At 23.1% G+C, this 22263-nt stretch overlaps 5 protein-coding genes and 1 pseudogene across 5 annotated transcripts, besides 1 other annotated feature; 3 read left to right on the top strand and 3 right to left on the bottom strand.

Annotated features, from left to right (window-relative positions):
* Positions 1 to 3421: 3421 nt before the first annotated feature.
* On the top strand, positions 3422 to 4690 carry PCHAS_0420600 (lysophospholipase, putative; the record flags this gene model as incomplete). The annotated part of the gene is made up of 1 exon (XM_016800070.1): positions 3422 to 4690. One exon carries the CDS (start codon positions 3422 to 3424, stop codon positions 4688 to 4690), a length of 1269 nt encoding a protein of 422 aa, XP_016653359.1.
* A 2172-nt stretch (positions 4691 to 6862) lies between these two features.
* PCHAS_0420500 (fam-a protein) lies at positions 6863 to 8720 on the top strand (the record flags this gene model as incomplete). The annotated part of the gene is made up of 6 exons (XM_016800069.1): positions 6863 to 6955; positions 7100 to 7795; positions 7889 to 7958; positions 8107 to 8216; positions 8310 to 8540; positions 8697 to 8720. The coding sequence occupies 6 exons, from the start codon at positions 6863 to 6865 to the stop codon at positions 8718 to 8720; spliced, it is 1224 nt and encodes a 407-aa protein (XP_016653358.1).
* Positions 8721 to 9060: 340 nt separating this feature from the next.
* PCHAS_0420451 lies at positions 9061 to 9570 on the bottom strand (annotated as a pseudogene).
* Positions 9061 to 9570: a sequence feature (fam-b protein, pseudogene).
* A 1703-nt stretch (positions 9571 to 11273) lies between these two features.
* PCHAS_0420400 (fam-a protein) lies at positions 11274 to 12710 on the top strand (the record flags this gene model as incomplete). The annotated part of the gene is made up of 6 exons (XM_016800068.1): positions 11274 to 11404; positions 11551 to 11788; positions 11884 to 11953; positions 12106 to 12215; positions 12309 to 12539; positions 12687 to 12710. The coding sequence occupies 6 exons, from the start codon at positions 11274 to 11276 to the stop codon at positions 12708 to 12710; spliced, it is 804 nt and encodes a 267-aa protein (XP_016653357.1).
* A 1239-nt stretch (positions 12711 to 13949) lies between these two features.
* On the bottom strand, positions 13950 to 15140 carry PCHAS_0420300 (CIR protein; the record flags this gene model as incomplete). Its single annotated transcript, XM_016800067.1, has 3 exons — positions 13950 to 14033; positions 14139 to 14990; positions 15126 to 15140. The coding sequence occupies 3 exons, from the start codon at positions 15138 to 15140 to the stop codon at positions 13950 to 13952; spliced, it is 951 nt and encodes a 316-aa protein (XP_016653356.1).
* A 2546-nt stretch (positions 15141 to 17686) lies between these two features.
* On the bottom strand, positions 17687 to 21141 carry PCHAS_0420200 (CIR protein; the record flags this gene model as incomplete). The annotated part of the gene is made up of 3 exons (XM_016800066.1): positions 17687 to 18112; positions 18217 to 20991; positions 21127 to 21141. The coding sequence occupies 3 exons, from the start codon at positions 21139 to 21141 to the stop codon at positions 17687 to 17689; spliced, it is 3216 nt and encodes a 1071-aa protein (XP_016653355.1).
* Positions 21142 to 22263: the final 1122 nt, after the last annotated feature.

The raw sequence follows: 22263 nt of genomic DNA, 5'->3' as shown, positions 1-22263 counted from the left end.
CTCATTTAGAATGTGCAATAACTTTATTTGTATCAAAAATTCCTAATATAAAATAAATTTTAATAAATAAATTACACATCATATATGTATCTTTCTAAGATAAAGCACATATCTGCAATTAAAACCAGCATGGCACCTAAATGGGTTCTAAAATTAGTGTGTATATATTATCATTCTTATTAACTATTTAAGCTATAAAAAATATTTCAATATAATTATTTTTCTATTATTTAAATTTTTTACTTTTATTAGCTTGACATTTTCTCTTTATTTAGTGGTAATAATCAACTTTCAAAAATAATATAAGTGGATTTGCCATTCTAGTGCATATTCCTATTTAGGACATAAGGATATTATATACTGCCTATTTTATAGTAAAAAATTAGCTCAATATAGAAAACTATATTTTTATTTAAATTATTAAAAGAATTAATAATATATGTTTTTATAGCGTTAATATTACTACATTAAAATTGCACTTAAGTATAAATTATAATAATTATTTTTTATCTTCCGCATCTTTTTATTTTTAAATAATATATATTAACGTATTCGAATCAAATGAATTTAATGATTTTTTCATATTAATACATTATCTATTGTTATCATTGTTGCTTCCTAATATATCACTGTATAGCACAACGAAATAATTAATGCGCTTAATAAAAATACTTTAAGCCGATTAGGAATTTTCCCTGTTTCATAGTTTTAAAGTATAACATTTTAGAACATATATATTTTTTTTGTAATAATAATATATTTAAATTATATATTTGTGAATTTGTATATATATAATAGCTTAGTATAAATATTATTAGTTCAATGAAAATTAATTATTATTTGCCTTTTCGATAAATTAATATTAATATTTAATTATATTAATTTTCCACAACAATATAATATTTCAATATTAGTTGTTGATAAAATATTTCACTATTTTATATGTATAGGTATATATTAATAATTATAGTTCTATTTTTCATATTATTTATAATTATTATAACAAGTTATAACACTAAATTTTATTAATATTCTTATATGAAATTATATTAACTATTTTAAATATAATTTATTATACCTCAAAACTATAAGATAAAAAATAAATAGCGATTGATCTATGATTATACCTTTATGATAAATAAATTAAGGCTTATAAAGCAGCTTCTATTAATACTAATTAATTTAATACAAATGTAAAGGAGATACAAAAAGAAAATATTAACGGCAATTAAAAATAAAAAAATATTGTATATATAATTGATTTTTTTGTATTATTAAAAATGATAGATGTACAATAATATTTTATAGACAATGGCACGTTGTCGATTCTCGATCGATATTCCATACATCTATAGTTTCTTACTATATGTTATATATTGGTAATATGCTTAATTAACATTAAAAATATATCCATTAACTTGAAGTTATATTATATTGTAGACAATTGCTCCTAATGGCCATCTTATAATTAATACCCTTTCATATGTAATGCTATTAATGCAATTCAATTGGCATAATATAATTTAAATTAAATTAATTTTGACACTAATAATAAAATTTACTAAATAAAGTCTTTAACCAAATAAAGAAAAATGTTGTGTTATGCATAATTCAATATAGTCCCTGATTAAAAAGTTTTATATAATAGATAATTATGATAAAACACAATGCGATTTCATATATAGCCATTGTCTATATTAATATATGCAATATAAATATTTTATTTTAATCATATTGAATCAATATTAACACTCAATTATATATATTATACTTTATGAAAATGCGCGATATGTGACCCCATTCATATTAATGACTATATCCCTTTTTTGGTTGCATATTTGGACTTTTGAGATTCATCTCGTGGTTAAACTACGGGGATGATACATATATTTAATCAACATTTACAGACCAATAAATATAATCAAATTATAAAAAATTAATAAAAATATAACCCTAACCAAAACATAGATTCCATGAAACAAAATTATAACCCATAGTACAGAACCCTGACCCAAAATATGGGTTCCCCAAAACAAAATATAAAATGTAAAGCATAGCGAAAAAACACTTATTAAGCATTTTATTTGCTACTTTGTGTCTAATTATCTTCGTTCTTAATTAATAACATTCCTCATACGTAATTTAATATATTTTATATGATAATGCAAATATATTTTTAAGAAGTATATTTTTTGGATATTCTATATAACATACATTTTTATGATAAAATATACCATAATTTTAGGGTTTATAATATATAGGCAAATGTTGAATAATAGATGTATAAGCACATTTGTTTTTTTGTGCCTTGATAATTAAAAATATTACGAGAAATAACCCATAAAACACTATATTTATACATTTTGAGAATATTTAAAAAAATATATACTGTTTTTTTCCGATATTTTGAATAGTTTTTATTATGCTAATTAATGCTAAATATAATAGTAAATATATTGATTCTATTATGATAATAGTCTAAATTATAAACACATAAAGTGAACAAATTAACTTTTTATACCCTCTTGTAAAGTTTACGGTTAAAGTTATATCATAAATTTTAGCAATATGTTATTAATTGTAGACAATAATTTTGAGGTAAATAAAACGTTTATTACTTTAAATAAAAAAAAGATGTAAACATTTTTATAGATTTTCTTATAATGCATAATTAATGCCATAAATCATTAGCAGTACTAAAAGTATTACATCTTTAATAATATTTCTTTCTAGAGATAATTATATTTTATACTTGTTATAATTAAAAAATTATATTAATAATATATATATTTTTTTTATTGAAACCAATTTAAATATACTTGTTATTATATCGACGTAAAAATAAAAAAACATTTTTTGGTTGTCGTTTTTTTTCGGTGCTTTTATAAATAAATATACTATATATATATTGCATTTTATCATTAATATTTTTTATGTGAAAGCATTATACAAATCGTTATTTATTAATAAAAAAATAATATATAACAATTATATATTTTAAATATATATATTTTTCTTAGACCAAATTTGAACTATTGAAATTAAGAAAATTAAAAAAAAAAAATACCGGAAAACAATATATAATAATTTGTATTAATTTTATTACATTAATTGCAATTTCATCTGATTGCATAAAATCTCGAAAAAACTTCTAAAATAAGATAAAGAACTATAATTATACATTTTTTCTATTTCTTGTAATTTATTTACGATTTGTTATATTATTATGATATACATGCATTTATATTAATATTATTTGATACTGATGCAATATGTATGTAGAGTTTGCATATATAAATTTGTATACAATCATAATACGATTAGTATAATATATTTTTGTGTTAATAATTTATATGCATATATTTTGTCTATAAAAAATATATATTTTTAATTGTATCATGGATTATTATATTCCATAATAATGGTGATAGAAGGAGTTGAATTGAATAATAATGAATTAAGAAATACAACATGTAATTTAGATGGCGATCCTAAGATAGGTTGGTTATGTAATAAAAATGGTTTACTTTTAAAAACATACGCGTGGATAGTTAAAAACCCTATAGGAAATATATTGTTAATACATGGATTCGAAACCCATACTCGAGCAAATTTTATGAGAAAAAATTTAAAAATGTCAAATAACAATGAAGGCTTAGTAGTAGGCGATAATAATTACTATATTTATAAAGATAGTTGGATTGAAAAATTTAATCAAAATAGTTATTCAGTATACGCGCTAGATTTGCAAGGACATGGGGGATCACAATCATTGGGAAAATTAAGAGTCACTTTTAATTGTTTTGATGATTTAGTTGATGATGTAATACAATATATGAATCAAATTTACAATGAAACCTCAAGTGATAATCAAAAAAATGACGGATCTCATAATATAGCGACAACTAAAAAAAAAAGAATTCCTATGTATATTATTGGTTATTCGATGGGAGCAAATATTGCCTTAAGGATATTACAATTATTAAAGAAAGAAAAAGAAGATAGAATTAAGGCTAAAAACTCAAATAAATATAAAAAATCAAAAACTATGTTATGCAGCTCTAATGATATTAATGAAATTGGTAATGGTATGTATGATATGAATAATTCTAATGATTATGATTTCGATAATTCATGTGCTAGTGGCAACCATAAAGGACGATCTGATTATTTAGATAAATTAAATATTAAAGGTTGCGTATCTATATCTGGTATGGTGAGAGTAAAATCAATATTGGATTCTGAAAACAAATCATTTTGGCAATATTTTTTCCCCATATTCATCTTCATGTCTTATGTCATGCCTCATATAGAAATTTCGTCAGAATCACAGTATAAAAAGTTAGGGCGTTTTGGTAATATATATAAGCATTATATATTACCAAATATTAATGGATCAAAATTTAAATGGTGGTCTGAATGCGTAAAAGCAACAATCAAATTGGATCGTGATGTTAATTATATGCCAAAAGATATTCCTTTATTATTTGTTCATTCAAAAGATGATGGTGTGTGTTCTTATGTTGGAATGATCTTGTTTTATAATAAATTAAATGTTAATGATAAAGAATTATATACTGTTAATGGTATGAATCATTATACAACGAGAAGACCAGGAAATGAAGACATTTTAAAAAAAATTATTGATTGGATTTGTAATTTAAGAAAGAATGATGAAGACGAAATATAAGATGAAAAGGAAAATGAAATAAAAATTGTGCGTTAATAATGTTTTTATTAATTATTGTTTTGTATTTTTATAAACGTAGATGTGAATTTTAGATTAACTTTTTAAATAAAAACAAGAAAAGATAATAATAAATATATTATATCTTTTTATATTATATATATTTTTTTTGCTATTTCAAATTTTTTTTAAATTAAATTTGTACATAATGATTTTAGCTGCAATTTGAATGTATGTATATAATGTTAATTTGTGAATCAATATCAATTAAAACTAATTATAAACACCTTAGATTTTATGCTCTTATAATTAATAAAAGGGCAATTCAAATAATAATTATTTAATATTTACTGTTTCTTTATATGTAAGGCAATTTTAAGGGCAAAAAAACGAAGAATCAAATTTAGTATTGAGTACCATTTTTAAAATAAAATGTTGTTGAAGCAATTTAAAATGGACCATTATTATTACTTAAACATGTGGGAAAACACTATTTAGATGTGTATATGTGTTTTTTATATAATAGCATTGGTTAGTGGATATACGTGTTTCATAAGGAAAATAGACAGCCGATTTCTTAAATTAATAAGATTACTACTTTGTATATGCAATATAGGTTCATTTATAATGTATTTATATTAATTTTTCATGTAGATGTTGCTCTATATACTGTGTTTGATACAAATATATTTTGTAAAATGATCAATAATAGAACAAACATAAAAATAAGTTATAAGACAGAAAACACATAAAAAATGCACAATTGTGTATTTTATAAATATGCATATAAAATATAAACAGATAGTACTATTTACAATAAATAAATTCCTGAAATTATATATTAATGCTCTCAGGGTTCAATGGGTCAGGGTTAAGGGTTGTATTAAATTATATATCATAATATACCCATTTGTGAAAATTTGGATTTAACAAAACCACTTATTTATATGCCTCATTTTTTAATTTAAATTGTATTTTCCCCGATAAAACTGTAATAAACATTATACATATAAATTTACAAAATTATAATCATATTCATTTTAAGTAACTCATCTACGCTATAATATGGGCGGATTAATACATATATTTTATAATATTAATGAAATAAATTTTTATATATTTTAATGTGCAATTATAAAATGCAGATACCCCAATATAAATCAATATTCGACAAAGTGACATTATTTATAACCCAATAAAAATTTATGAAAGCATTTTTTATAATGCCTGAAAAACATATATCAATAAAAAATTATATTATACGAAATTATTTCGTTTCCATAAATATTTACCTTTCTTTATTTCATTATTCTATATTGTTATTAAAATTTTAATTTGTATTAATATAAATAGTTTTGCATCCTTTTATTTATTTTCCACAAAAATATAATATTAAGTTATTATCCATCAATTTATAAGATTTGTGGTTGATATATATATATTTTTTTTTAAACAGTTAAAGTGGCCATATTATGATATATATAATTCAATATAACCAAAAACCAGAAAACTTAAATAGTCAACAAAAAATATATATTAAAAATTCGTAATAAAAATATTTTTTTATTATCTTCAATGTAAGATGCGAAATAAATTATTTAAACATCGTTTCATTTATCAGTTGCATGTATAAAAAGGCATAAAAAAATTGTATAGTTGTATTTTTTTTCTACAAATATATAAAGCTTTTTTTATATCTTCATTTAATTTTTATGCAATTAAATTAATTTATATAAAGTAACAATAATATAATATTTTTTTAATTATAAAAAACATTTGTAAAACAATAATTAAGATTTAATAGAATTAATCTTGTTCAAATATTAAAACATAATAATTAAATATGATTTTTATGTAATAATTGTACTTGTTTTCACTTTTTTTAGTGTTTTATTTTTGTCATAATTATATTTGTTTTTTACTTTTTTTAGTGGTTTATAATATAAATTTTAAAACGTTTATCGTTTTTTAATTTCCTCAAACTGTTTGTTTAAGTCTCTATATATGTTTATTGTAATATTAATGTTAACTCCAAGTTACTAAAATATATATATTGTTTTGTATTTGGTTACTAGTATATATATAAGTCATTGTGTTTGAAATGAGTATTTATATAATGTAATCTTACAATTTTATATTTAAGTTGGCAATAATGCAAAGTAAGCACTGTTGAAAATGAAGGTAATATCATTAAGCTTAATTTCCTCAATAATATTTAGTATAGCTTTAGCAAGTGACTGTTCGGGTTCAGGGGCCACCACCTGTTGCGTAATATACGAAAAAACGACAAAAATGCATTATATTGCATATATATAAATATGTCTATACTAATTGATTTAATTTTGTATATAAATATAATTATAAATTAACATAACCATATTTGATAATTTTTAATTTTGTCATTTTTTTTAGTTTTCATTTTGTATAAGAAAAACAAAGAAAAGCCATAATACAGCAGATGAACCAGTTAAGGTTAAAGGCAAGGGAGCATATGATCCTGATCTTCCAGATCTCAAATTTATAGATGAATTCGATCCAATATTAATGGAAATTTACAAAGAGAGACAAACTGAATTAGAAGAACCATTTACTTCAGAAACCGATGATAATATCGTTGATAAAGTGGACGGATTATTAGGAAGAGAAAATGAGTCCAGGAGAAAAGGGTGGTATATTCGACCATATGAAGAAGACTATGAAGATACGATAAAAATTAATTTTATACCTCTTAAGAACAATTATCAATACAACCAAATGAACATACATAAACAAGATAACACTCCTTATGAAGTACCTAAGGCCCCTTATAATAAAAAATATATAAAAAAACGAAAATTAAGTATAATATATGAAGAGGACATAGATGATGAAAATGACGAAATATATCAAAAACACAAGCACTTATTGTGTACTAATTTCGAAGAAAAAATAGAAGCGGAAAAACTTATGAACGAAGCTGTAAAACATTTAGAATATCATGCTACAAGTGAAGATGGTTATAAATTATGTAGAAATTATCCTAATGTCAGATTATCTTATTATAAAAAAAAGCACGAAGGCCATACAAATATTTATAAAGTTAAATTAAAAACTTATGGCTCCGATAAGGTATCAATTAACGAACAATATTATGTTATAAACCAAATTAAAATTAAAAATTGTTATAATTTATATACATATATTTTTCTTTGTTTCCATTAGTATAATGAAATAATAAACATATTATGGGATCCAGATCGTTCCAAATTTTCCGATATTGGCTTTGTTAAAAGTATACGAAGCATAAATAATTAGACAAATTAACATATTATTGTTACTATTTATTCGTAATCTTGTGATTTATTACCGTCATTTTTGTATAATATTATTCATTGTTTCCCATATCTTCTAATTTATTCAATTTATAATATCGTTTTTAGGAAAATTTGATCGTGTGTACAATCAAAATATAGTAATTATGCAGCAACGTTGCAAATTTTGTTGTTTAGGCCGTGAGGAATATTTTTATGCTTTAGTCAAAAGATTTCAAGTAATGAAACTCTTTCTCTTCCGTTTCGTTATAAATCGTATTTCTCACATTATTCACAATAATTTATGCAATATATTTTTATTTATTTTGTAGATATCAGAAGACAAAACTATAATTGCCATGACTTCAGCAAATATAATTGATCACCACCCTTCCAAGAAAGAATATAAAAACACAATAATAGAAAACGCAAACTTATTCACAACTGAGGTTGATTCTGAAGATGATATTAGAAAAGGAAAATTAAAAAAATTATTTGTTAACATAGCTGGATACCTCATCGAAAAAAAAAACACATATGTTTATGTCACCTATGTCGAATCTGTAAGCGATATACAAATTTTAATAACATAATAATTTGTTTCAACAATGTTAAAAAATATAATGTTTTAAATAAATGTACATATTTATAATATATACTACAATTTGCAAAAAATTTAAACATTTTATATACTCATCCATTTATATATTTTTTCTTAGATTGATGGATATCGTACCATTTAACAAAAATGCATTATTGGAAATGTTCTAGATGATTTATTCCTTCATATAGAAACATATATTTATATACATTTTTCAGTACCATAATATTAGAAGATTTATGTTAATATAACAATGCATTCCCATTCATTATGGTTGCTTTAAATTACCATAATAAAGTGTTTTTTTGTTTTAAGAATTTTTTTTTGGATATTATTTGTTTATGTCTTTTAATATTAGGATGAATCTATATGTTTTAATTTTGTGAAAACTACAAATATAACTATTATTATTTATGATATCTCTTTCATATTAATGGCTATATCCTTTTTTGTTTCTTCTAATCATTTTTGAAGTTCATGAATTAATTTTTCCGGTTTTTATCTAGATTATTTAAATTGGATGTTGTATTACTTTCTTTATGGTTCTTTATATGGGAATCTATAATGTTTCGAAGATATATTATTTCTTCGTAATCATCATTGCATCCATTAAATTGTTTTTCAAAACTCGAAGTTGATCCATAAAACTGATTTAAATCGAATTGGTTGTCTATATCTGCTAATATCCTATTATTTCTAAAATTGGTTGCATTTTTTCAAGGCATGTGTTTTTCTCATTAACATAGTATAAATCCTGCAAAGTAATGAAATATTTATTAATATATATACTAATTTAATTAGTTCTTTAACATACGTGCCTTATCAATACATGAAACAATAATATAAGGTTATTGCAAAACAAATATCCACGAAAACTATAATGAAATATTATTAATAATAAAAGGAAATAGCACATGACTTACATTTTGGGCATATTCAAAAGAACAAATAATAATTGAAACATAAACAAATTTTAAAATACTGACTCTCATTTTTAACTTTATTTATTAAATAAATGCAATCATATTGTAGTTTGAAATAGCGATCATACTTAATATTTATTCCCAAAATAATAATATTTATTAGCTTTTTGTTCTAAAATTTATGAATAAATAAATATATTCATAAAAAACTATGGAATTTATTTCATTTATTAATCTTTTCCATTTTCAATCGAACTAGTTAATGTGTAACCGTGTAATAAACCTCGTTTATTCATTAAAAGTATTTATGGATATAAATATTATATTACTCATTTTTTAAAAGTACACCTTTTATATTTTAATTAAAAAAATTACAACAATTTAATAAATGCATAAGAATGTGTATGCTTGCTCGTGGATATTTTTTTTATTTGAGTCATTATATTAAATACAAAAAAAATATTTTTAACATTTAAAATATAAATATATAATAGCTGCTATCATCAGAGATATAAACATACAATTGCGAAAATTTTTATATTTAAGCTTTTTTCAAATAAAAACCCATTTTTGTACATAATATATTATTTTAATTGTAAACAAATAAATTTACGTAACAGATTTAACCTAAATTATATTTTTTGCACATTTTTATATAAATAAGCCTTTGGTATAATTTAAAGGCTCATTTAATAACATGCTTGATACTTTATAAACTTATATTTTTATATTGTTTATATGCAAGCAAGTTAATACATATTAATTATGTAATAAAATATAGATACATATATATTGTAAACCAATATATGGAAACATATGAGCAACAATTAACAAAGCATTGTTATTATTTACATTTAATTGGCTTATTATTTGACATACTTCTCAATTATTTAATATTATTTAATAATATTCCATATTTTATTTTTCTTCGTTTTTTTAAAATATATTCTCTATAGATAGGCACCAATATTACTACCAATAAACAATTTTTATACAATTAAGAATTTTTCTAAAAAATGTTATTTAGTAAAATTTGTATTAAAAGTGATAAAAAATCACAGAATGTGGGATTCTCATAATATAAATTTTACCATATTATTATTATGATGAGGTAAAAAATATAGTTATTATAGTGTTATTAGTAATAATAAAATCAACTGCATTTCTCAGACTAAATCAATTTTTTAATATTTAAAAATATAATAGACATAATTTATATTAAAAACTATGCATTATCAAAGATATTTTGTAAAACAAGTGGAAAAAATCGAAAACATTTATTTTAACATAATTATTAATGCAAGTATATATGTGATTCCATACATAATGGAATTTTTATAAATTTTAAATTGAGTTTAATCAATTATAAAAATAAAAAACTTGCGTACTCATAATTCCATATATTAAAAATATAATTTATATGATATAATTAAAGTTATTCATTTTTATATATTGTAATATTAATCAAAATATGAATCATAATATTTTTGATATCCATTATTTATGAAAGCTTTTGCTATTGACGTTGTTCTGTGATTGATTTATTTAAATAAAAAATATATTAAACTTATAAGTTTGATAAAAATTTGATACAGTTTGTTGTTTAAATGATAATTTGTATTTTTTTAAAATATATGTTTGTTTTTTTATACTTTATTGGAGAAAATGATTTGTTTCAATTTTAATCATTCTTGTCCAGATTTTCGAGTTGTTAATTTTTAATTAAAAAAAATACTAATATATATTTTAATATTTTGTTTGTAAAGTTCAAAATGAATAAATTTTATATTCAAATACTTTTTTTTCTTTTAACCATCTTCCTATATGTGAATAATAAAACCCTTGAAACTGAGATTGCTCCAAAAAACGATACAAAATCCAAATCAAAAAAATGTTATCCTACGTAAGAAAATGCAACAATATATATAATATATTATATATTACATTATGGAAATATAAAATATGTGCCTGTACAACAATGTTATAATATAAATACAATGCCTTTATTTTTATACACATTAAAAATATGCTCATTTTGATCAATTATAGTTCAGAAGAAATATATGAAAATAACAAGCACTTATTGTGTACTAATCCCGAAGAAACGAAAGAAGCGGAAAAACTTATGAACGAAGCTGTAGAACATTTAGAATATCATGCTACAAGTAAAGATGGTTATGAATTATGTAAAAAATATAATATTTACAATATGGTTTTATATAAAAAAAAGCATCAGGGCCATACCGATGTTGAAAAAACTCAATATTCAATTCAGAACTCCGATAAGGTATTAATTAACGAGCAACATTAAAAGTTATAAACCAAATTAAAATTAAAAGTGATTGTAATTTATATATATATATTTCTCTTTGCTTTCATTAGTATAATAAAATAGTAAACAAGTTATGGAATCCCGATTGTGACAATTTTTTAGATATAGGTTCTGTTGAAAGTATGTAAAACATAAATAATTAGTCAAATTAACATATTATTGTTATTATTTATTCGGAATTTTGTCGTTTATTATTGCCATTGTTATATGATAGTATTTATTGTTTCCCATATCTTCAAATTCATCTATTCAATTTATAATATCGTTCTTAGGAAAATTTGCCCGTGTATACAATCCAAATTTAGTAATTATACACCAGCGTTCCAAAAAATTGCCGTGGAGTCGCCCAAAATATTTTTATGCTTTAGCTACAAAAGTTCATGTAAGGAATTATTTTTTTTTTCATCACCCAAAAAATCATATTTTTCATACTAGTCACGATAATTTATGAAATATATTTTTATTTATTTTGTAGATATCAGAAGACAAAACTATAATTGCCATGACTTCAGCAAATATAATTGATCACCACCCTTCCAAGAAAGAATATCAAAACACAATCATAGAAAACGCAAATTTATTCAAAACTGACATTGATTCTGACGATGATATTAAAAATGGAAAATTAAAGAAAATGTTTGTTAACATAGCTGGATACCTTATTGAAAAAAAAGACGGGCATATTGATATCACCTATATCAAATCTGTAAGCGATGCACAAATTTTAATAACTTATTTCAACAACTTTAAAAAAATATTCTTTTAAATAAATACACATATTTATAATATATACTACAATTTGCAAAAAATTTAAACATTTTATATATTCATCCATTTATGTTTTTTTTCTTAGATTGATGGACATCCTACCCTTTAACAAAAATGCATTATTGGAAATGTTCTAGATGATTTATTCCTTCATATAGAAACATATATTTATATATTTTTTCAGTACCATAATATTAGAAGATTTATGTTATAAGCCATGCATGATTGCTCTTTAAGTTGCCATCATAAAGTGTTTTTTGTTCTAAGAATGTTTTTTTTGTATATCATTTGCTTATGTCTTTTAATATTAGGATGAATCTATATGTATTAATTTTGTGAAAACTACAAATATAATTGTTATTATTTATGATATTCCTTTCATAATAGTGACAATGCCACTTTTTTTGTATACGAACATAAACATCATCTCGAGATTAAACATATGGGGATGGTGAATATATTTGATCAAGATTTATAGACCAATAAATTATATCAAATTATAATAAAATTAATAAAAATATAACCCTACACAAAACATCGACTTCATAGAACACAACTATAACACATAGTGCAGAACCATAACACAAAATATAGCTTATAATCTTACTAACAAATGTGTTTAAATCGAGTTTATTTAAATAATTATAAATATTAACTAAAAATGAGTATATCTCAAATCCATTAATATATATGCATGGAAATAAGGATAAATAAGCTTTTGACAAACACTAAAAAAGATAAATTAATTACATATTAAAACACACATAATAATAAAACAAACAATTAAATTACATATTTAATCAGAATTAACAATACACATAAAATCTATATATTGAAAGAGATACCAGTTTGTTTTTATTCCAAATCGAAAAATGAAGTACACTTAATGATATTAACTTTTATTTTCATCATATTTATATAACAGATGTTAAGACACTTTTTTTATTTAAACAATACAATATTTTGACTTTTATAAATAATAATTAAAGACAAAGAAATATTACAATTCAGTTATAATATAAAATTTATTTTATGTGTTATTATAAAATATGAAATAGAACCTTAACCCAATTTCTGTTTATAACAATTAATTATGTTAATAGACTAATTTATTTTTACTATCATTTAAATTTGTACATTTTTTAAATTAAATTTCAAATAAAAGTTAATTTGATTTATTATTCTATAGAATCACGCTTTCTTTTATAAACAAAAAAAATAAAAAAAATAAATGGTACAGAATTATCCTGTATGTGTTTGTATATATTTAATAATCCTATTTTCTTATCACCTAAATTTATAATTATTCCGATTGGCTCTTTTCGACGAATGCATTTTTAACGCCATTTTAGGCTTTCTTTTGATCACTCAAATTTATAATCTTTTTCATGTTTTTTTTTTTCATCTTTTTTCGCCATACGGGTGTTAAATACTAACATAAAAATAAAAATATATAATTATTTGTCTTTTTATGCACTCAAAAAATATGTTATAATGTATATTTTTTAAATTTATATTTTTGAATTGTAATACTTACCTTATATGAAATTCCTAAAATAATGGGTATTAAAATTAATGGAACTGCGATGTATGGTAGTTTATTTCCATTATTTATACTTGTGGGAGGTACTGATGGGCCTGGTAAACTAGCATTGGTGGATGTATCTATTTCTGAACCATCACTCGAACGATTCTGTACAGCAACACTGGCTTTATGCCGTTCCTCTTGATTATGGCACTCCGTTTTACAATCGTATAATCCTTCTGGGAGCTTCAATTCTGGAAGTTTATATTTTTCTTTAAGTTTATCATAATCATTTTTTAAATTTGTCAATACACTACAATATGGATTACAAATCTCTCTCCAGGGTAAATGTAGAATACATGCGCGATACAAGTCAGAACATTTTTCACCATATTTTTTGCATTCATTGGAGGTTGGAGAGTCTTTACATTTATTAATTGTTTCACATATTCCTTTAAGGAAATCATAAAGATTCTTCAAATATAAATAATGAATTTTCATCGTATCTTTTCTGTTTTCTATGGATTCACTATATTCACTAAACCAATTATTCTGTGTAAGTATGTTATACAAAGTACCTCTTATAATCTCTATATTCTGATTTTGGCTAATTTTATAATTAAACCATAAAATAGCGTATTGAGCAAGTTTATCACCATCTAACCCTTCCTCATCAATACTCTTAAAATATTCTAGCAATCCCATAAAACCAGAGCTGACTTTTAGGGATTCCTTATCACATTGCCCTTTTTCACCCTTTCCATTGAGAGAACAAAAAACTTTGAATATCTCATCTTTAAACGTATAATTTTGAGATTCTGAATCAAAGACAACATTTTCATCAGCAAATTTAATTCCTTCACACTACGAATATATTTACGAATTAAAGAAAAGACGGTATTAATATAAATGCACTAAAATGAATATTAATATAATTTATGGGTGATTCAGCATATTAATCACATATGAATACATATTATATTTAACAAATTTATATACCAATTCCTCAGACATTATAATGGAATTTAATTATAAATATTAGGATTGTCACTAGACTAATTTTATATAAAACCTATAAATATTACACCTAAAAAATATGTGTTACTTGTAAATATATATGTGATTAAGCATATACTTACTATTTTTAACAATCAAATTAATATAAAATAATAATAAATGTGATTAAAATGGAATATTAAATTTCTTTATGTCTATTTAGCTAAATTCTCATAATATGTAATATGTTCAAACATGCTAATCACATAATAGAATAAATAAACAAATATATAATATTTTTGTCAATATTCAGGTTAGTCTATTACACAATTTTTATAACCTTGTAATAGTTTAAATAAACTATATCTCCTAATTATTATATATTTTCACATGGAGGATAAAAATGTATTTTTTTGTTTTTTAAATAAAATAATTTAAAAAATTGTATTAGTATAAATATTTAAAAAAACAAAAATAAATTGCTACCAGAATTGTTCAAAACATGTTTGTGTCTCGTCATTAGACACCCTTAATGCACTTATACAAGTTATTATTCCTCGTGACATATTGATCTTTAATATTATTTCCAATAAATGAAAAGGTATTTTTTTGTTTAAATTATAATATTTAATAAATAAATAGTTCGATATTATTTTTTCTAATTAAATAACATATTGGTGCATTTATATTTAATCAATATATATATTATAAACTCATTTTAGAATATACAATAACCTTGTTTATTTCCTAGCACCTCCTTATATATAAATAGAATTAAAGAATAGTTCTGGGTGCATATATTATTTAATTTTAAAAAACAGAATATACAAATTAGGTTAATCGACCTATTGCAACTAAAATAGATCATGGAAATTAATTCGTTTTTGGAGAATAGTTTGTATATATAAAATCCATATTATTTTTCATTCTTATGATCCATTAATATACAAATGATCAAGAAATATATCTTAAACATTAAAGCAAATAAATATAGTTTAAATATATTAATTTTTAATTTTAGAAATTTATTTATACTTTGGTTGAAATAATGAATTAATTCGAGAAGCAATATAAGTTACCATTTTAAATATACATTTATACTTATAACCTAAAATATATTTCGTAATGAATATTTTTTAATATCATATTAATTAGTTTATAATGTAAAAATATTATTTTTAACGAATGTTATGATATTAAAAAATATTATATTGATTAGCAACTTTAAGACCATGTCACCATAATAAAGTATACATAGCTAAAAATTATAATATTTCATACGATCTTTCGTACGTACAATTATAATTTTATCATATATTTAAGAATGTATATAATGAATTTATACCCATATAGTGTATCAAATAAATATAATATATTGTTCTTATTTAATAGCGTACTAATCCATTATGATTAATATTATTATTCTTTTTGATATACCATTGTATGCTACAATGAGATAGTTAATGACTCAAGAAAAATACTTTAAACAAATTAGTAATTTCCTTGTTTCATTGTTTTAAATTATAACATTTTAGAACATATATTATTTCGTAATAACATTATATATTTGTGAATTTGTATATATATAATAACTTAATATAAATAATATTAGTAAATAAAATTAATTATTTTTTGCCTTCTCAATCAAATTTATATAATATTTAATTATGTGAAGTTTCCAAAATAAAACAATATTTCAATATTAGTTATTAGTATAGTATTGTATTATATTATATGCATAGGCATATAATAACTATATTCTATTTATTATATTATTTATAATGATTAAAACAAAATATGATGTAAATTTTATTAATATACTCATATTTTATCTTTTAACTATTTTAAAATATAGTACATTTATACTGCAAACTATACGCTTTTGAAATGAATAGTGATCAATCTATTATTATGCCTTATGATAAATAAATTAAAGCGTATAAATAAACTTATATTACTACTAACTAATTTTAATACAACCAAAGAATAGTAACTACAATTAAAATTTAAAAATATTATATATATAGTGTGATTTGTATTGCATTATTAAAAATGTTAGATGCATAAAACATCTTTTATAGATATCGTTGTATTGTCGATTCTCGATTGATACTCCATGCATCTATATTTCATGACTATTTATTATATTTTGTAATGTGTTTAATTAATCTTAAAAGCACATATCGACCTGAAGGTATATTATATTGTAGACAATTATTCCAAATGAATCTAAATATATGTTATAGCATCATATATAAGATTACTATATAGTTTGGTTGGAACGTTATAATTTAAATCAAAATAATATTGACAAAAATAATATATTTTACTAAATAAAATGTTTCATAAAGTAAAGAAACATATTGCGTTATTCATAATTCAATATAGCTATGGGATAGCATGCCTTATATAATAATAAGGGGTCTTATATATAGATATCCAAAAATTAGCAATAAAATATAAAATGTGAAATTATAATATTGCCATATTTAATATATATGAATGAATTAGATAGAAGTATTATAACATATGGAAAATATGTTATGAGACCCCTTACATATTTATCATTCTATAGTGCTTTTTCTTTTATAGACAAAAAAAATTAACAAAAAAAATAAATTAATAAATGGCATAGGATCGGCCTGCATAAGTTTGTATATATTTAATAGTGGATTTTTTTTTCCATCGCCTGGATTTATAACTGATTTTGTATACTTTTTTGTATATCCTGAATTTATAGTTATATGTGTCGTTCGTTTTTCATCCTGTGGATTTATCTCCGTTTTTATTGATTTGTTCTTATCATCTGAATTTATAATTATCTTCGCTATTTTTTTATTGTCACCTGAATTTACAATCATCTTCTCTTTTTTTTCTCTATCAATTGAATTTATAAATGTCTTTTCCATTTTCTTTCCATCAACCAAATTTATAACTTTTTTCGTGATTTTTTTTTTCTTCGAATTTTTTCTCGATCCAAATGATAAATACTAAAATAAAAACAGAAAAACATATAATAAATTTCTTATGTTCATAATTATGCATTGGCAAAAAAATTATAAAATGATACATTTAATATTTGCATATTATTTACCTTATACATAAATACTAAAAAAACGAATATTGAAATGCCTATAATACCAATACCTATTATGTTGCATTTTTTATTTGATCCTATACACCATATTGATGATTTTTCGTTAATTTTAACGTCGGTTCCAGTTATGCTTCCTTTCCCTGTGATTGGTGATGTATCTGATGTAGTTCCTGACTCATTTGTTGGAGTACTTATTGAAATCCCAGGATCCGGTGATCTCCTTGCTCGAGATATCCTTTTTGAAGCATCATTTTTTTCAGGCAATGTGCTTTCTATTGATGGCATAGTTATCTCAACCTTTTCACCTGTTGGTACAGTTGTCGTCGCTGATGTTGTTGTAATTGTTTCAGGTGCTGTAAATAATAAAGTTATTGGTGATTGCCATTGTGGTTGTAGTATTGGTTTTGGAGATGCTGGTTGCGTGCCTGATGACGTAACTGGCGGAGTTTGCGATGATAGCGATTGTGATAATGGTAATGATGGTGTAATTGATGATGGGAGTAATGATGTAATTGGTTGCAAAGTTTGTGGTGATGGCGATGTATCTATCCCACTTCCTGAACTATTAGATCCAATACCTGAAGATCCTGATCCATCTCTTGAACTTCCTTGTTTATTATCTGTACCTTGATGTTGGTTGATTTTCTTATTGCCGTCTGCCTCATGATTTACTGGGACATCATTCAATTTTCCTTCCCCACTTTTTCCAGTGCCTGCATTATCTTTAATATCTCTTGGTCCATTATTTATATTGTTTGGTGTATCATTCCCATTATTTTTCACGCTTGGTGCAGTGATCAGCCCATTCCTTTGATTTCCCGACCCTTTTTTTTGAATGGGGGCTTTGGGTCCTGGTGCTGAATTATCCACATTTTCTATTTTCTTTGGTGTACTATTTGTTAATTTTTCCCCTGAACGTCCTAATCCACCACCAGTATTCCCCTGTTTAGGATTTTGACTTTGAGGTTGATTGGTTATATCGCTTGATGGATTTTTTTTATTTACAGTGTCTGCATTACCTTGGGTATTTCCTATTCCATTTTTTGTACCTGATGGTGTATCATTCCCAATATTTTGCACGCTTGGTGCAGTGCCTGTCCCATTCCTTTGATTTCCGGACTCTTTTTCGTGACTTGATGCTTTGGGTCCTGGTGGGGAATCATTCACGTGGTTTGTTTTCTTTGGTGTATTATCTTTTGGTTTTCCTCCTGATTTTCCTGACCCATCACGTGAACCTCCTGTATCAACACTTGGAGTTCCTTTTCCACCATCTGCATTTCCTTTTTCACTGCCTGAACCCTTTTGCTCACTTTTAAAATCGCCTAGCCCATTTTGATGACTTAATCCTCCTGTTTGAGGTTTTTGCAATGAAGTATCCTTTTTTTGGGGAGGTTGTGATGGTAGTTGTCGCTGTGGTTTTGGTAGTGCTGGTGGTGCCGATGGTTTCAGTCGTTTTTGTTCAGGTGTTTTCTGTAGTATTACTGGTTGGGCAGGTGTTGGTTTTGTAGATTCTGGCTTTGTAGGTGCTTGTTGTGCAGGCATTTTTATAGGTATGCTTCCAGACGCTTTTATAGGTGTTTGTTGTGCATTTCCTAGTTTTGTAGATGTTGATTGTGCAGGTTCTATTTTTGTAAGTGGTTGCGTTTTTTTAGGTGTTGATGGTGTTGTACTTGATCCAGGTCCTGTCAATGGTAAATTTTTTGATGATTCTGTGGATGGTGTCTGTGGTGCCGCTGGTGGTAGTGCTGTTTTGGGGGGCGGTTCTTGTTTTGGTGATTGTTGTGGCTTTGATGCCGGTTTTTGCACTTGTTTTGGTGTATTTGGTTTCGGATTTGGTAATTGTTCTGATTGTGGTTGTTCATTTTGTTTTTCTGTGGTAGGATTTGAACGTTCTGAAGTTTGTTGATTTCCTTTTCCCCCTGATTTATCACTTCCTGAAGGGGGTTGCTCTTTTTGTGTGTCTTGTGATGTATTTTTTTTCTCCAATTGTAGATATTTAGAATGTAATTTAGCACATCCGGAAGTCATAAAATCTTCTATTTCAAGAGATTCGTCCATATATTCATCACTCCAATTTGGTATTTTGAGCTCTGTTAGAGGAAGATTTAAAAAACTCATAATAATTGTTAATGTGCCAATAAAACTGTTATTGCCAATAGTATACATAATACTATTTCTATAATCATCATATGTTTTTTTAAAGTTCTTTAATAATTTAAAATATGGATAACATTCTTTAACTTCATCATAAAGACTTGTAAATTCATCTTGAAACATGCTTATATTCGATTTAATTTTAGTGCTTTCTGTGTATATATTGGGTTCAGTAATTATATTACATAGATAATTAAGTAATTTATACAATTTATTAATAAGCTCAAAGTTAGCATGCAATAAATGTTTTTTTTTATCTATTAAGTAGTCATTCTTAAAGGGTAGATGCGATTTCAATATATAATTATTATAATAATCAACTAAAGTTGATGAACTATAACTTGGTGTTTGAAATAATCTATAACCTAGCCATATCAACATATATTCAGTATATTGATTATCATTATTTTCATATTTCTGTTGGTCCAGGGGTAGTTGGTGTATTTCCTTAAACAAATATGAGTATACAGCGTCAATTCCTGCAACATCGTGTTGACAATTATTTACTCCTGTGATATCCCAAGGGCAATACCTCCGATATTTATCAAATTCAAATATTTTATTCAAATCAGGCTTATTATCCTTAAAAACTTCATCAACTTCTTGAAATATTTTACACTAAGAACATTTTTATAAATTTAATAAAAATATGTATTAATGGAAATTTTATTAAAATATAATTTAATAATAATATATAGGAAATATAACGTATGCAATAAAGAAAATATTTCTATTTAAAAATAATGTATTTACCACGTCCCTATACATTGTAATGAAATTATGTTTTTAATTTGCATATTAAATGGTATCATATCATTTTTATATACAACTTATATATTATACCAAAATAAGTTATACAATTATGTGTCTTTCTATATAAAGTCCTCTGTAGTTAATCATATTATTATTTATTTTAAATTGTTATATAATGCAGTAGTGTATGGGGAATAACTTTTTAAAAAGATTTGATCTATGTAAAATATCACTATTTCTATTAAAATTTTATATACAACATTACACAAATATATATAATCTTGGAATAAGAGTAAATGATGTTCATTTTTATATAATAATATATATCGTTGTATTTTTAGGTTTACACATGGGAATAAAGATGCATTATATGTGAGTTTAACAAGTGATTCCAAGCTTATATAACTGTAAATATATAAAAATATAAGAAATGATTTATTGCTATAATTAATAAAAATGTATTTATATTTCATTATTTAATATAGTTTATTGATATTTGTTATTATTTTATAAGGGATATTACATCTTTTAGTAATAGTTCTAGTAAATATAGAACACATTTTTATTTAAATTATAATGTTTAAATACTGACTTAGCATTATTTATTTTTCTAAATGTATTATACATAATTTTTATACCTTTTTAATTTATTTACGTTAATTAAAAACACATTTTAGAATGTGCAATAACTTTATTTATACACAAATACATTTTAATAAATAATATTATACTGCACATTATGTATAGTTTAAAATTAAAAAGCACATAACATATAATATAATCGGTCGAATTATAAACTAAATGTATATCATGGGAATAAAATCGTTTTAGAATAGTAGTATATATGAAATGATATTATTCTTTTCATTCTTGTTAGCTATTTAATATAAAGAAATTTAAAACTAATTAGATGAAGCCATTTTCATTTAATTTATTTTTGAATTGTGTACTTTATAATTTTAACAATTTCTCATGGATTGTTATAATGATCAATTTTTAGAAATAACATAGCACGGGTTACAATTTATATGAGCATATTTCTACTTATGATCTAAATATATATTATATATTGCATATTTTGTAATAAAATTTTATTTAATTCTATAATAGAAAAAGAATATTTTTATGGAAAATTAT

The sequence above is a fragment of the Plasmodium chabaudi genome (genome assembly GCF_900002335.3).
Source record: "Plasmodium chabaudi chabaudi strain AS genome assembly, chromosome: 4".
Taxonomy (NCBI): domain Eukaryota; phylum Apicomplexa; class Aconoidasida; order Haemosporida; family Plasmodiidae; genus Plasmodium; species Plasmodium chabaudi.
This window is presented reverse-complemented; position numbering and strand designations above follow the sequence as displayed.